Here is a 16828-nt window from a genome sequence, read left to right on the forward strand (position 1 = left end):
CCCTTTTTACTTAGAATTATACTTATTGTCAACACTTTTTGATTACAAGACAGCAATTAGCAGCTGTGCGTCGGTATTTAAAGAAATACATTTGAACTTATTATGTCGGTATTTCATCATAGACTTCAAACCAAGTTTTTAAATCATATATAAAAAGAAGAAAATATATTTTCAGAAAAATCAAAGGGCATTTATTACAAACTACCAACTATTGCAAACAAGGTGTCAGTTAATTTGCAAACAACTTTCACTTTAAGAATTTATTATTTAAATTTACATCCAGGTTGCAATTACTGGTAATTTAGTTGATTGTAATGGATTTGATTATGACGAACGATTAATTACAATGATCAACTAAAATGATTTAGAATAAAAAAAATCAATGCATCGAATTTTTCTAAAAACATGCAGATTTGGAATCGGTCTTGCAGTCAATATGAATGCATGATAACATTTATTATTTACCTAAAAAAGCATTTGACTCGTATTAAAAATCTTTCAGAATAAACCCGAATAGACCAGATGATGATCATAAATAAATAAACTTTATTTCTTGGAGATATCTACTCTAGATTATGGTCATTCTCGTAAGCGTACAACATTTCCGTAAGATCGTAGAGTTATAATCTCGTATACAGAATTAACTTTTAATAAACTTCTCTCAGTCTCAAACATTCATTCATGTTTAATCTGATTGAGCATCATTCTTCATCTTACAGAAATGATAAAAATTGTTTATATAAGAGAATACTATTTATTTAAAAAAAGGACGAGTGCATTTAAGTTATGGAAATTTCCCGTGCGCTAGCCAAATTTCAATCTAAAAATACCATTTATTAAATTAAATAAAATATAATACATCAGGGTTGGCATAAAAGCGGGAAATACTAGTTTTTACCAGGACAGCGGGAAATACAGGGAAATAGTGGGAAATACAGGTGTTTCCCGGGAAATAATGGGGAAAAGTCAACATCTCATTGTATGAGCAGAGACTTAAACAAAATGTAATTCAGTTAACATGAAATATTTCTCTCAATTAAAAACAAATAATATAAGTATTCTTTTTAAGCACTAAATGTACTAAAATCAAGTCCTAAATTTTTATTTCAATTGTTTTTTTTTTTCTTTTTTGTTTACCAAAAATGCCTATTACTATTGAGAATCAGAGCATCACATTGTGATGCCTAATTATACATTATTAACACCTTTTCACAATAACTGGGACTAATACTCTTTTCACACTATGTTGGCCCCTCAATTGTCATAATCAGTTACCAGTACAATGTATAGGTAATCTATTAAACCTGAAGCTGTATTTGTCTGACTGGTAATACAATGCTTAATAATGAATTTGATTATCTTGTAACTGAATGAACTGAGCTGAAAATGAAGAATATATAGCATTATTATGATTAAATGAGTAGTGAATTGGTAAAATATGCATGTATTGAACTAGCATACATTTGTTTACTTCTAATTTATCAATGTGACTAAAATGTTTGCAAATTTATTGAATTAATTTATATTAAAAAGTAAATTTTCATGCCAAAAATTTTCAAATATTGAGTATTTCCCACTATTTCCCACTTTTGTGAAATTTGGATCATTTCCCAGGACAGGAATTACCGGGAAATGCCTGTGGTAATTCCCGCCCCCGGGAAATACTTGCCAACCCTGTAATACACGTGTTTTTCGGTTATGTTAATTTCCTACACAGTCGCCGCATTTCAATCTCTTATAAAATCGTTTTGCGTTTAAGTATTTTATTTTCCTTTTGAATATTAATTATTTATGATAGATATGATTGAATTATATCAAAAAATTTACAGAAATACCATTTATTAATAAAATACGGGTGTATTTCGGTTACGGTATTTTCCCGCGCGGTTGTCGAATTTCAATCTCTTATAAAATCGTTTCGCGTGAATGTTAACTTTTATGATATATATGATTGAATTATATCAAAATACCTTCAAAAATACCTTTAATTAAAAAAATACAGGTGTATTCCGGTTATGGAAAGTGTATTCTGGTGTATTCAGTTTTTTCAGTGGATTCCGGTTTAATGTGTGACCGTTCATTCTTATTAGAGTCATTAAACACTCTAGTGATAACTCCAGCTTCCTTAGACGTGCCCAGTTTCACTATCCAGCATCAAAATAGTTGAGCGCGCTGTCTCCTGTGACAGCTCTTGTTACAATACTATGTGGCCAAAAAGCTGCCAATGCCCCTTTTTCGACTTAGCAACTTTTTGTTAAGTTTTTGTATGTAAGATGGTATCTCATTTCCCACTTATCCACTTATGGGAATGGATTGATACTTCATACACTTATCCACTTGCATTGCACAGGTTAAATAAATCTGATTTTGAAGTTTACAACATTATGCCCCTTTTTTCCACCTTTTAAGTTTTATATTCATTCAATTGACAAGGCTACTGAAAAGTCATGCATTGCTGTCCTTGGAAGGCTCTTGTTTTGTTTAGTAGGTGTTGTTTTGTGATAATTTCTCTTTATTTCAGGTATCTGTAAAAAGAAAATAAAAAATTACTTCAGATTCTTATACAACATTTGTGATGTCAGCTACCAGAAAAATGATGGCACAAAATGTTCCAAATAATCGTGTAATTACTACCTTTCCACAGGTAAATAACAGTTACAATCAATTGCCTTTATTCATTTAGTGCATGTATACTACAAGTAATTTTGTAGTTACTACCTTTCCGCAGGTAAATGACCATTAGTCATGACCTTTCCGCAGGTAAATGACCATTAGTCATGAATTACAATTAATTGCCTTTATTCATTTAGTGCATGTAACAGTATACTACAAGTAATTGTGTAATTACTACCTTTCCACAAGTAAATGACAGTTACAAATACTCACCGTTGTTCATTTAGTGCTTGTATATTACAAGTAATTGTGTAATTACTACCTTTCCACAGGTAAATGACAGTTACAATTACTCACCGTTGTTCATTTAGTGCTTGTGTATTACAAGTAATGGAGTAATTACTACCTTTCCACAAGTAACAAGTTAATTACTGTTACAATTACATCATGTTATTAATTTAGTGCACATATATATGTCTTTATTCAGTTACTGTGTATTATAGGTAAACTTGTAATTACTATCTTTGCAAGGTAAGTGACAAAAATACAATTACACATCTTTATTAGATAAGTATACTAACCACGGATCTGAAAATGTTTGATATCGAGAACATGCAGACCAAATTTTTGCTTGCAGTGTCAAGTTACACATCATATATACTATATTATTGCAACTGACCTGTATGTATTTCAGGCCTATGATGTACAGGCTACTCCATACCAAAAATCCAACTTCCATCCCAAAGTAAAATCTGCTTGTTCAGAAAACAGAACTGGTTGTGTTGGGTAAGTACCATGTAGTAAAATAGGAGTTGGCTGTTGAGGACAGTACTAGGCCTCTGCACTACAGCTACTCTGAAGAACAGTTTGAATAAATAGCAACTCTATGGGTAATGTTACCTTGAGTTAATTGAATGTTGACATGGTCAGTGAAATGAGATGAATCGGTGTTTTCAGCAGAGCAAACTGGCTGCTTTACACAATATCATATTCTACCCATATGTAACCAAGTTTGTGCTTGGAGGACAGAAATATCTTTAATCAGTTGATTTTTTTGGCTTAGAACTAACATTTATATTTATGGCCACATTTGAAAAAGAGGGGGTATATTGTTTTGCTGATGCTGGTCTGTCTGTCTTTTGGATGGTCTGTCAGTCAGTAGACATTTTGGATTTGATCAGTAACTGAGATTTATCATTTTTTGGGCCAGTAGGCCAAAGGTCAAGGTCACATTGACCTTCAGACTGAAAACTGTGTCCGCTTAATCATAGGCGTAGGAGCAGGGGGGGCCAGCGGGGGCCAGGCCCCCCCCAAAGCTAGGAGAGGGGGGGCCAAAGTATAGTTTGGCCCCCCGAATATTTTGGAAAAGAGATATAAATTGTAGTCTAATATAACATTTACTTAGCATCATATAATTCTTTTCAACCTGATTTCTGATTTGCATTTGGCCTTCCCTTGTATTCTGACTAAAAATGTCTCTTTCCGTAGTGTGAGTGCTGAAATCTGTACGCGCCACGCCAAGAATTGTTTACATTTTATAAAAATAATATATCATAATCACTACAGTTCCGGTTTGAGCGTCTGCAAAATCAATGTAGGCCTAACTATTAAGCCTGTTTACGCATGTAAACGTTATGTATTTTTAGCTCACCTGTCACAAAGTGACAAGGTGAGCTTTTGTGATCGCGTGGCGTCCGTCGTCCGTCCGTCCGTGCGTGCGTCCGTGCGTAAACTTTTGCTTGTGACCACTCAGAGGTCACATTTTTCATGGGGTCTTTATGAAAATTGGTCAGAATGTTCACCTTGATGATATCTAGGTCAAGTTCGAAACTGGGTCACTAGCGGTCAAAAACTAGGTCAGTAGGTCTAAAAATAGAAAAACCTTGTGACCTCTCTAGAGGCCATATATTTCAAAAGATCTTCATGAAAAGTGGTCAGACTGTTCACCTTGATGATATCTAGGTCAAGTTCGAAACTGGGTTATGTGCCATCAAAAACTAGGTCAGTAGGTCAAATAATAGAAAAACCTTGTGACCACTCTAGAGGTCACATTTTTCATGGGGTCTTTATGAAAATTGGTCAGAATGTTCACCTTGATGATATCTAGGTCAAGTTTGAAACTGGGTCACGTGCGGTCAAAAACTAGGTCAGTAGGTCTAAAAATAGAAAAACCTTGTGACCTCTCTAGAGGCCATATATTTCAAAGATCTTCATGAAAATTGGTCAGAATGTTCACCTTGAATATAACCAGGTCAAGTTCGAAACTGGGTTACGTGCCATCGAAAACTAGGTCAGTAGGTCAAATAATAGAAAAACCTTGTGACCACTTTAGAGGTCACATTTTTCATGGGGTCTTTATGAAAATTGGTCAGAATGTTCACCTTGATGATATCTAGGTCAAGTTCGAAACTGGGTCACGTGCGGTCAAAAACTAGGTCAGTAGGTCTAAAAATAGAAAAACCTTGTGACCTCTCTAGAGGCCATATATTTCAAAAGATCTTCATGAAAATTGGTCAGAATGTTCATCTTAATGATATCTAGATCAAGTTCGAAACTGGGTCACGTGCCTTCAAAAACTAGGTCAGTAGGTCAAATAATAGAAAAACCTTGTGACCTCTCTAAAGGCCATATTTTTCATGGGATCTGTATGGAAGTTGGTCTGAATGTTCATCTTGATGATATCTAGGTCAAGTTTGAAACAGGGTCAAGTTTGGTCAAAAACTAGGTCAGTAGGTCTAAAAATAGAAAAACCTTGTGACCTCTTTAGAGGCCATACTTTTGAATGGATCTTCATAAAAATTGGTAAGAATGTTCATCATGATGATATCTAGGTCAAGTTTGAAACTGGGTCACATGCCATCAAAAAGTAGGTCAGTAGGTCAAATAATGAAAAAACCTTGTGACCTCTCTAGAGGCCATATTTTTCATGGGATGTGTATGAAAGTTGGTCTGACTGTTCATCTTGATGATATATAGGTCAGGTTTGAAACTGGGTCAACTGCGATCAAAAACTAGGTCAGTAGGTCTAAAATTAGAAAAATCTTTTGACCTCTCTAGAGGCCATATTTTTCAATAGATCTTCATGAAAATTGGTCAGAATGTTCACCTTGATCATATCTAGGTCAAGTTTGAAACTGGGTCACATGCCCTAAAAAACTAGGTCAGTAGGTCAAATAATAAAAAAAACCTTGTGACCTCTCTAGAGGCCATACTTTTTATGGGATCTGTATGAAAGTTGGTCTGAATGTTCATCTTGATGATATCTAGGTCAAGTTTGAAACTGGGTCAATTGTGGTCAAAAACTAGGTCAGTAGGTCTGAAATTATTAAAATCTTTTGACCTCTCTAGAGGCCATATTTTTCAATGGATCTTCATGAAAATTGATCTGAATGTTCACCTTGATGATGTCTAGGCCAATTTCGAAACTGGGTCACGTGCGGTCAAAAACTAGGCCAGTAGGTATAAAAATAGAAAAACCTTGTGACCTCTCTAGAGGCCATATTTTTCATGAGATCTTCATGAAAATTAGTGAGAATGTTCACCTTGATGATATCTAGGTAAAGTTCAAGATAGGGTCACATACCTTTGAAAACTAGGTCAATAGGTCAAATAATAGAAAAACCTTGTGACCTTTCTAGAGACCATATTTTTCAATGGATCTTCATGAAAATTGGTCAGAATTTTTATCTTGATAATATCAAGCTCAAAACTGGGTCACATGAGCTCAAAAACTAGGTCACTATGTCAAATAATAGAAAAAATGACGTCATACTCAAAACTGGGTCATGTGGGAAGAGGTGAGCGATTCAGGACCATCATGGTCCTCTTGTTTTGTTTTTCATTGTCCATTCAAGGGAAATGATATTTCCACTACTTTATACCACAATTAGACAAATGCAGTGCTAATTGATTGTATGTCCAGGGCTTCAACAGAAGAATGTAAAAAAATGGCACACTTAATTAGAACAATATATAATATGACTGATTAAGACAGTTCAGTGCCTAGTCGTATGTGTATCATCAGAATAACTCAATGATTGCTAAAACATAAAGGTTTGAGAGGCCTATGGCCCAATTAATCCCTGTACAAGGCTTTGAGTCTTTGTCACGAATAATGCACCGAGGATACCTTGCCGCTACACCCCCCCCCCCCCCCCCCCCCTCCCCCACAAACCGCCGGTCGAAAAGGTTTGGCCCCCCCAAAGTTAAACTCGCTCCTACGCCCATGTTAATGATTTGAGAAGCCTTAGACCTACAGTCATGGTCAAATGGCATAGGATGATTGATTGTGGTCAGTAGATGATCCCTATGACTTTGGAGGTCCATATTTCAAAAGTCTTGGTCACAGTGACATTTAGCCTGAAAATGCCTTTTGATGAATGACTGGAGAAGCCTTGAATCTAGAGTGGTCAAGATTACCTGTGATCATTGAATATTTAAGGTTAGAAGGTCAAAGATAAGAGACAGATTGACCTAGAAAAAGAACAGTTTCTGTTCAGTTACTGCAGGAGGCTGAGTCTGTTGTGGTCAAACCTCAATCGGCAGGCCAGCATTAGGACATAAGGTGTTTCACAAAACAGTTTTGTATTATTTTGAACTTTGTTTTATTGTTTCACAGTTTGAAGATCTGTAAAGCTGTCTTGGTTGGAGATGTAGCTGTAGGAAAAACATGTCTAGTCAACAGGTTTGGAATTATGATAAATACTTTCACTCTGTAACAAGTGCAGAACTGCACAGTCTGTAAGAATGAAATATATTTGTTTTACAGAGCTTGTTGCTCTTAAAGAGACGAATTGCTAAAGAAAATCATGTAAATAGAAAACAAATATCTACCTGTATTGAGTGGTATTGCTTTAAATGATGGGCATTAAGAAAGGTTAATCTGTAATGTTAAATTCAATATACGGTAAAGGCGGAGTGGAACTACTTTAAAATTCTTGACATTCTTAGGGGACTGATTTTCTTGTAGTTTTTTTTTGTGGCTGTGACAATACACGAAATTAAATTCTTAGAAAAAAGTAAATTTGCCATTTATTTGATCTTCAAAAATAGAAATCCATCAATTTGTATCCTCATGAAATAGCGGTTTTGTATATAACCTTGAAATTTCATGCCCACGTTATTTAATGACTTCACAGTTACTGTAACCATTCAATTTCAGAGCAGTTTTATGGGAATTATTTTGCAGTCAATCATGTTGTTGTTGTTTGTTAAGTTGCAAAAACAGTTGTGACACGAACTGTGTTAAACCCTACCAAAACAAAACAATTTACAGTACTTGTCCAACATTTCATTGCAATATGCATTTGCTTTCTTCTAGATTCTGCCATGATGTCTTTGATAAAGACTACAAAGCAACTATTGGGGTAGATTTTGAGGTGGAGAAATTCAGCATTTTGTCAACACCATTCACATTACAAATGTAAGTGTTGATTTGAAGAAAAGCTAGAAACTAAGCATTTTGTCACCTTTGAGTTCATTGATGCCAATACTTTATATTGGAGTGACCTCCCCTGCCAAGTGGTTATGGTCAATGACTGAATCACTTGCCCGTTTCCGTTGTGGATTAAAATGCTGCAAATGATGCCAAATTCTCTCAGGTAAAGAAGACATCCAGCTTGGAAGCTTGTGGTTCTACACAGGTGCCTGCTGTTATTTGAAATAATGCCCCGAGCATCTTTTTAGACCGTAAAAGCTGGAAAGTTGGATACATGTAAGATTTGTATAACTCGAGTATATATACAAGCAATTACATAAAAAAATCTCCAAGTTCGTTTTGGCATTAGGCTTTAATCTGAAGCCTCTTCTTTCAAGAGAGAAGGCATACTGACTATCCAGGACTTGATTTACGTTCATTTATTTATATGCACTTTGAAATAATTACCAGTATGTCTTTATTTTTATCTAGTCAAACTTTTCAGTCTGATGTTTATAATGCCAGTTATTTCAGAATAAAGAAAATGTTTAAGCCAAATAGCAACTTTTTTTGTTTTCCAAAATAGAAATTAAGTATAAAATATATCATTTCACATGCAGATGGGATTCTGTTGATATAGCAGGTCATTTTTATAGCATAAATATGTTTCTGTAATATGTCAGTGTGACATTAAACCAATCAAGTAGCTTTATGTTGAAGTATGAGTACACATTTCTGTTGTGTATAACAAATATAATGAGTATTTATTCAGTTAATGCCTAAATTGTGTATGTGTGAAATAAAAACCCATCAGGCTTAAAATAAAAGTAAGTTTGTTTGACCTTTACCTACCGACCCGATAAAATTGCCCCGACTCAAATAATTTTATTGCATTCCAGAGTAAAAAATTATTTTTATTTTCTTATCAGAGGGAAAAAACTTATTTTGGTGCTTGAAACTGGCGATTATTTTATTTAACAAATGCATAAATAATTATGGCAAGTGAGAAAGTAACCCGCGGTCAGCTAGCAGAAAATCGATAAAGCGGATTGTTTATTATCTTGTGTATTCCGAACACGTGTCAACTATGCCGATAACGTTGCCTAAGGCCATAGGATGCAGACGACAACCAAACCTCTTGTAACCGGAAAGCAATCTGACAAAAGGACATAATCTTACAAATCTAGTATCTAATTTACCCGCGAAACGTAAAGATACCAAATCGTCATGCCGGTAATTTTCCATTCCACGAGCACGTGCGACCTATCGTAATGTCTAATTTACATCACTCGACGTTACTTTTGTTTACACATACACAAAAAGACGCGCGTAGTGCATTCATTTTTTGTTATTACCGCTTCAATATTTTTAGCACGGCTTAAAAAGTAATATAGTTTGAATTCTATAACGATTTTAATAAGATATCGACAGGAATGTAGGCAAAATTCTATAAAAACGGTCAAATTTAAATTTAGTTCTTTGTAAAATTTCAAACAGTGCGATCTTAATTACTTATCTCTTTCTAAGAGTAAATAAATGATACATTCTCTGGGCCTAAAGTTCAGACTTTTGACCAGAAAGTACAAAAAAAAAAACAGATTAAAAAAAAATCTTAAATGATGAAAAAGCGTCAGCAATTTAAATACAGTACATGGCGTAAAACGATTTTTGGCAAACAGATTTATGATAGTGCGGCAAAATAGCTCACAGAGATAGGATATCCACAGTTATCGTTTGACACATTTACCTGTCAGTTTATACAGGATATTGAATTAGCTTTAACAAACCTCTAGAGTGGTCACAAGCAAAAGTTTACGCACGGACGGACGGACGACGGACGCTGCGCGATCACAAAAGCTCACCTTGTCACTTTGTGACAGGTGAGCTAAAAAGTTTAAGCAAAATTTTCTAAAGTGAAAAAAGATCAAAATTTTGTAAACTATGTAAGTCAGAGATATGTAACATGGCCAGAATGGTCTGTTCATGAAGCCAAAGACTTTAAGAATAATTTTAAAGCGTTCAGAACAATTGGTCATGAGATCCTGCTTATATGCAAACACTCTCTCCAAAATTTCTATGCGGAAAAGGGTAAAATTATGAAAACAAGAGGACCATGATGGTCCAGAATGAGAAGAAACTTTTTTATTGATTAATTTAAAGAACCGAGGCGGTACGATCAAACAGTGATGTGTCACATGGCGCGAAAACATGACGTAATTCCATGACAATCTCGGGCAACTATACCGCTTTGATCTCCACTTCAGATGCCATGATACCGACACACTTCTTTTAGCTCTTTGAGAGGGGTGTTAATTGATGATGAAAACAAGGACAATGACTAAGTTTATCAACAGAATAATTACCGATAATCGTTTACGCTTTTTATTTTGCTTTCAACACTGGGTGGATTATGAATATTGTGTCCATATTTTTGGGACACTTTACAAAATAATCATTTTTCAGGAAATAAGTCTTTAGAAAGTGAAAATAACTAGTCCTAACACTTTTGGAAAATACGGTAGGGGCTAGACTGTGATTATTAATACTATCGATGCAGTTATTATGAAGAGCAACTAGGTGGTGGAGATTACAAAAATACAGTGAAAGAAAAATGTCTGCTGTGGAAAGGAAATTTAAGAACAAATATGATTGCTTACAAAGGAAACGTAGTGTACATGAGAATATTATTTGTCTACTATGTGTTATATTTGAAATTTGCTTGTACATAATACTGCTTTCACAACAGTGGGAGTATTACGGCAATAGACAGGCGAGGTGTGAATTTTTTTTTAACATCCTTGATTTGTACGGCAAGTTTTCCTGACGAAAACATAGATTGCAGTCTATAATTACCGCTAATTTAATTATCTGTGAAAATATATTATAAACTGACTTAATTGTTGATTTCAAAATGTCTTAAATCAGAGATCATTTTGAAATGCATTTGTTTGAAGTGAGAAAATCTCAGTTTTCGAATTTCAAGAATTTGACAAGAACGGAAATGTGTTGAAATATTACAGGCTAGATAGTTTTAATATTTCAATTTTGTTATGCCAGGACAAAGAGCTATAAAAATCTTATACTTCTTTTGCCAGGACAATGGCATAATAAATGTCTGATGTTGTTTCTGTTTTTAGTAACATATGACCAATACGTGCAAGTAGCTTGAAGCTGAAAAATCATCACTTTTGCTTGCATACTGCCATTTCCGTTGTAAAAACCTTCTAAAACTCATAAAAAGTTATTATCTATTGAATTAAGCATCAAACACTTGTTGAAAATATTTAAAGCTGTAATTCAATAGTGTGTTTCGATGCCAAATATCGCGTATTTTCACGCTATATTTTTTTGTACTTTTAAGCGCAGATGTAGTGAAAACAATCATGAAAAGACTTTTGATATATATATAAAGAAAACGTATAGACATGAAAGATACTCAAAACTTTGGTGAAGTTTGCCTTATGTGCTAATTAAGTCTGTGCCCATATTGTGTGTGCAAAGGCTAAGGGTTTATATATTACAAGCATACATTTAACAGAGCATCTGCAGAGATTATCCAGAAGCAATAGGTATTAATAATAGACCTTATTACTGAGACAACAAACATTTAAAAAAACTAAATATAATAAAATTATTTACCTACCTACCTACCCACTGTAAAAATACTGGGTCGGTAAAGGTCAAACAAACATAATTTTAATTTAGGCCTCAACAGTGGCAAGAATCCTTTAAAGAGAATCATCAGTTATATATAGACTTGGAAACTGTTTAGATACTGAAAGTGTATAACAGAATGCATAACATAACTCTGTATAAAGTTCTATGCTATTAGATTTCTTTTCATGAACAAGAAATATTCATTTTCAGATGGGATACTGCCGGCCAGGAAAGATTTAAGAGCATAGCTTCATCATATTATAGGGGTGCACATGGTAAGTTGTGTATCTGTAACAAGGTAACTAGATTTGAGCAAATTAAATTTCACTCTAATACTGTGAAATATGTCTTTAAACATAATACATGTTGGCAGATTCATGATTCACCACTTTTGTACCTTCTTATTTAAGCCCTTATATCATGTAATATAAAAATTGTCAGTTAATACCTGGTAGTTTATGCTGTTAGCTTGGTCAATAATTAGACTATACAGTGCATCTTGTAACTGAACAAGCACCATTCATGGATTAAACCAGGATTTTTAAGGGAGTGGATGTTTTTTTGTAATGAATGATAATCTCTGGGTGAATGAATAGTATGTTGAATTGATGCCTGTGCTATCAAGGGGTAATTCGATGTCCTCTGTAATATCGTTTTGATTATTGCCCTGCATATCATTCAGTAACGGGATATTGATAACTTTTATATTTCACAGTTGTTATAGTGGTATTTGACCATCTTTTACAGTTGTCATAGTGGTGTTTGACCTATCAGATGAGAAATCTATATCAAGTATATCTCGCTGGATGGCCGATGCTACTGCAGCAGCTGACGAACCTGTCAAGTTTGTTGTTGGAACCAAGAAAGATTTGGTGGTATGAGACCTTTCATTTTCTACATATTTTCTGTATTAAAATATATATCACTTCTATATGTATCTGAAAATTTTCAAATTGCAGAGTTTTGAATGAAAGCATTTTTAGCTCACCTGAGCATGAAGTGCTCAAAGGTGAGCTTTTGTGATCGCCCTGTGTCCGTCGTCTGTCAGTCGTCGTCAACAATTTGACTGTTAACACTCTAGAGGTCACAATTTTGGCCCAATCCTAATGAAACTTGGTCAGAATGTTACTCTCAATAAAATCTTGGATGAATTCGATATTGGGTCATCTGGGGTCAAAAACTAGGTCACCAGGTCAAATCGAAGGAAAAGCTTGTTAACACTCAAGAGGTCACAATTTTGGCCCAATCTTAATGGAACTTGGTCAGAATGTTACCCTCAATAAAATCTTGGATGAGTTCGATATTGGGTCATCTGGGGTCAAAAACTAGGTCACCAGGCCAAATCAAAGGAAAAGCTTGTTAACACTCTAGAGGTCACAATTCTGACCCAATCTTAATGAAACTTGGTCAGAATGTTACCCTCAATAAAATCTTGGACAAGTTCGATATTGGGTCATCTGGGGACAAACACCAGGATCAAAAACTAGGTCACCAGGTCAAATCAAAGAAAAAGCTAGTTATCACTGTAGAGGCCACATTTATGACCATATCTTAATGAATCTTGGTCAATGTTAATCTTGATGATCTATAGGTCACGTTCAAATCTGGGTCAAGTGGGGTCAAAAATTAGGTCACTAGGTCAAATCAAAGGAAAAGCATGTTAACAGTCTAGAGGTTACAATTTTGGTCCAATCTTTATGAAACTTGGTCAGAATGTTACCCTCAATAAAATCTTGGACGGGTTTGATATTGGGTCATCTGGGTTCAGAAACTAGGTCACCAGGTCAGATCAAAGGAAAAGCTTGTTAACACTGTAGAGGCCACATTTATGACTGTATCTTCATGAAACTTAGTAAGAATGTTAATCTTGATGATCTTTAGGTCAGATTCCTATCTGGGTCATGTGGGGTCAAAAACTAGGTCACCGGGTCAAATCAAAGGAAAAGCTAGTTAACACTTTAGAGGCCACATTTATGACCATATCTTAATGAAACTTGGTCAGAATGTTAATCTTGATGATCTTTAGGTCAATAGATCAGGTGAGCGATACAGGGCCTTCATGGCCCTCTTGTTCTCAGGATCTACTAGACCAAAGGCTTTTAAACTCCACATATATCTTTTAACATAAACTTTAAGGTGAAGAAGGTGTAATGAGTTGGATTTTCAAAAACAAGTTGCATCCTTGATAACCTACGTAAATAACAGCAAAAGTTGATCTTCACCCGATGTACAATTATTGAAAAGGTCAAATGCACACTTTTTACGCAAATGACGTTGAAATTCCACGTTATAGCCTAGTCGGAAATAGTTGTGAGTTGCCATTTTCCTGGCAATTAATTCAGTTTCGGGGCGTTCATTTTATCCAAAAAGTTTTGTTTTTTCATTTTATATAATATGCCAGTCGAAACCTATACGGTGATGTATTTTTCAAATACTCCCACTATTCGCCAAAGGAATGCTTACTTTATGCAAAAATCATGCCAAAATCTTTCTATGAAATTATTGTTTTCGTGCGGAATGACCAAGTAGTGTGCAAAAACTGGTCCATAGATTTTTTTAAAAAACTAATATTATCTTATAAATTTATTTTACTGTAAAATGAGCTAACAAAAATAGGGGGTCACCAACTTCGTTTTCGCAGTATTGTCATAAATTTTGGCCTACCCCCCTTTTCCCATGCATTTTTCTTACATAAAAAATCAAAAGAAAATCATTTGATAAATCAGTGAAATACACTTCTACGAGATAAATGTTAGCCCACAGCGACACTGGCTGCACATGAGTTTGTTATGTGATAAGTTTGAGTCTGACCCTTTCCGATTAATTAATTTGTACCCATAAATCTTAGCATGTATTGTTCCAAAAGCTGACCACTACGGAAGTGACGTTCCTTGTATAAGTTGGCAGCATGCATTTACTGGTCCATAGATTTTTAAAAAAAATTACACAATTACTTTAAAGGCATTTCCCAGCAAAATAACGAAAAAAATGTCCTTGACTACCGACTTCGTTTTCGAGCTACGGAGTTGCATAAAGTCTCAAATGGTGCTATAAGCAGCGTTTGATGTTGCGCATTTTCCCGCTTTTTTCTGACGTTATGCAAACGTCTTATTACTAAAATGGCGTATGCTGTTAGCAAATAGATATTTAGCCATTCCGTTTTAAAAAATCTAATACTTTCTGAAACATACTTTCATTCTTGTATTTACAAATCATTACATTTCATAGTTGTCTTTATCACATGAATATATGTGGTAATTTTCAAGTTACCTACTTAGAAGATTGTACAATTGCGAGACAAAGTACAAATAAGCCAGTGCATATACATGTACACATACAAATATTCAGTCGGAAATAATCTGAATTTTCAATGTATTCTGCGGTAAAAAGAAAGCCGTATATTATTTTTACGCATGAAATGTTAGGACATATTTCAAGAAGATGTGTTATTAAGTAAAATTTAAGGTGCAACTGGTGGTAAATAATTTCTTTTTTTTTGTGCCCCCTCCCCCCCCAATTATCCACGTTATGTTTCGGTGGCGCAATTAGTGTTGCCCTCGCTCGCCCGACCGTCTAGCTTAAAAATAATAGAAACATGAAACCATTTAGGAATAATATGCAGCATGTGAAGCTGTAACATATTCGGGGTTGAGCGACCGCCAAATACTTGTTTTTGCTATAATTTATCTTTTGGAACTACTGCATCTAAACAAACTCAGACAGATGTATAGAAAGATTCAACCAGTCAGACTAAAGTTTTCGTTTTTGAACATCGGACAAATGTACATACCCGCTTTTGTTAGTTGTTGAGATGTTGTCAGTAACAAATGTTGAGCAAGTTAATACCGATAGGGAGTTCAGAAACAATAACAGTTAAATTGTCAGTATATCATTACTACCTAAAATACAAAACAGAACACAAACATCAAAATGTTTTTCATAATTTTTCATGTTTATTATGACAATGCGCTTGATAACTGCTATGGTTGTACGTAATACAGTAATGATATAAAATGTCTGAATTTTATACACATCGGCTGTCTTAAAAATATATACTAGTGTGAATTTTGAAATGCCTTTCAAATCTCAAATGTACCCATTGTCATGTAGAGAAGACTTGCACATACACAGCATATATAGTGCTTAACCACCAAGATTATCCAGCTGAGAATGAAAAAAAAAAAAACATCCGGTGTATTGCCCTCCTGCATCGCTCGATGCCATTTTGTTTGCAACAGCTTTATAGATCGTAATGACGCGACATTGCGAAGCGTATTGTTTGGCGTTCCGCCAGACGTTGCTGAATTACACCTTCTTCACCTTAAACATCATGAAATGACTTTAAAGCGCAAATTTCTGAATTCTTGCTGCTAGCCTAAGAGAAAAATTACAACTTTTATGCCCCCTTCCAGGAAGTTTGCTTATGGTGCTCCATTCTTAGGTAGATCATTTGATTTCTGATTAATGCAACTTTTGTCAGGATGTCTAAACTAACTCTAAGAGTTATTGCCTTATTTTCTATTACGGTACCTTAAGCATGTTTATATATGTAAAAAAATCACACTCCTCAAGTCAGTCAGTGAACCAACAAACCATGGCACAGTCTTATTGTACATAACTTGTGTATATCTGAAAATTAGATACATTTCAAAATATAGTCCCCTAATTCACAAAACTGCTTATTTTGCGGGGTATATGAATTAAATGAATTTGCTTGTATTTGGTTAATATTTGATTTCTAATCAGTCCCTAGTTTAGAAATAAACTTGGGCTACGGACTGTCAAACTTTCAATAATGATTGCCCAAGGTAAAATGATGACATATAATTATGATGATAATTTGGTGTCATACAAGATAAAAGGTCAAGGTAACAAGGAACCCCAAAGACTATAAAACATTTCTGACTAATTGGTATGGAACATTGTCATACAGTCACCTATCTTTGTAGGCAGAAAGCCTGTGGTTAGAAGAAGATAATGCTTACTGCTTTAGGGGTCACTATGTCAGAGGTCAAGGTCATATACTGAATTCCAGACTGAAAATCATTTCTAATAAAAAACAGGGGTATACTTAGGAGCTTAAGGCCTACAGTCACCAAACCTCATAAGTTTGCTGTTTTAAAATTGGAATTATTTCAGATA

The 16828-nt window shown here is 34.7% G+C and overlaps 1 protein-coding gene across 1 annotated transcript in view; it reads left to right on the forward strand.

Annotated features, from left to right (window-relative positions):
* LOC123534727 (ras-related protein Rab-34-like) overlaps window positions 1–16828 on the forward strand; it is a 32330-nt gene that overhangs the window by 1514 nt on the left and 13988 nt on the right. Inside the window, exons 2-7 of the mRNA XM_045317119.2 lie at window positions 2522–2644; window positions 3308–3399; window positions 7232–7297; window positions 7934–8035; window positions 11897–11961; window positions 12434–12561. Of these exons, the coding sequence (XP_045173054.2) occupies window positions 2576–2644; window positions 3308–3399; window positions 7232–7297; window positions 7934–8035; window positions 11897–11961; window positions 12434–12561 (522 nt within the window). The 5' untranslated portion in view covers window positions 2522–2575. The remainder of the gene's footprint in view (window positions 1–2521; window positions 2645–3307; window positions 3400–7231; window positions 7298–7933; window positions 8036–11896; window positions 11962–12433; window positions 12562–16828) is intronic.

The sequence above is a fragment of the Mercenaria mercenaria genome, chromosome 12 (genome assembly GCF_021730395.1).
Source record: "Mercenaria mercenaria strain notata chromosome 12, MADL_Memer_1, whole genome shotgun sequence".
NCBI classification, from domain to species: Eukaryota; Metazoa; Mollusca; class Bivalvia; order Venerida; family Veneridae; genus Mercenaria; species Mercenaria mercenaria.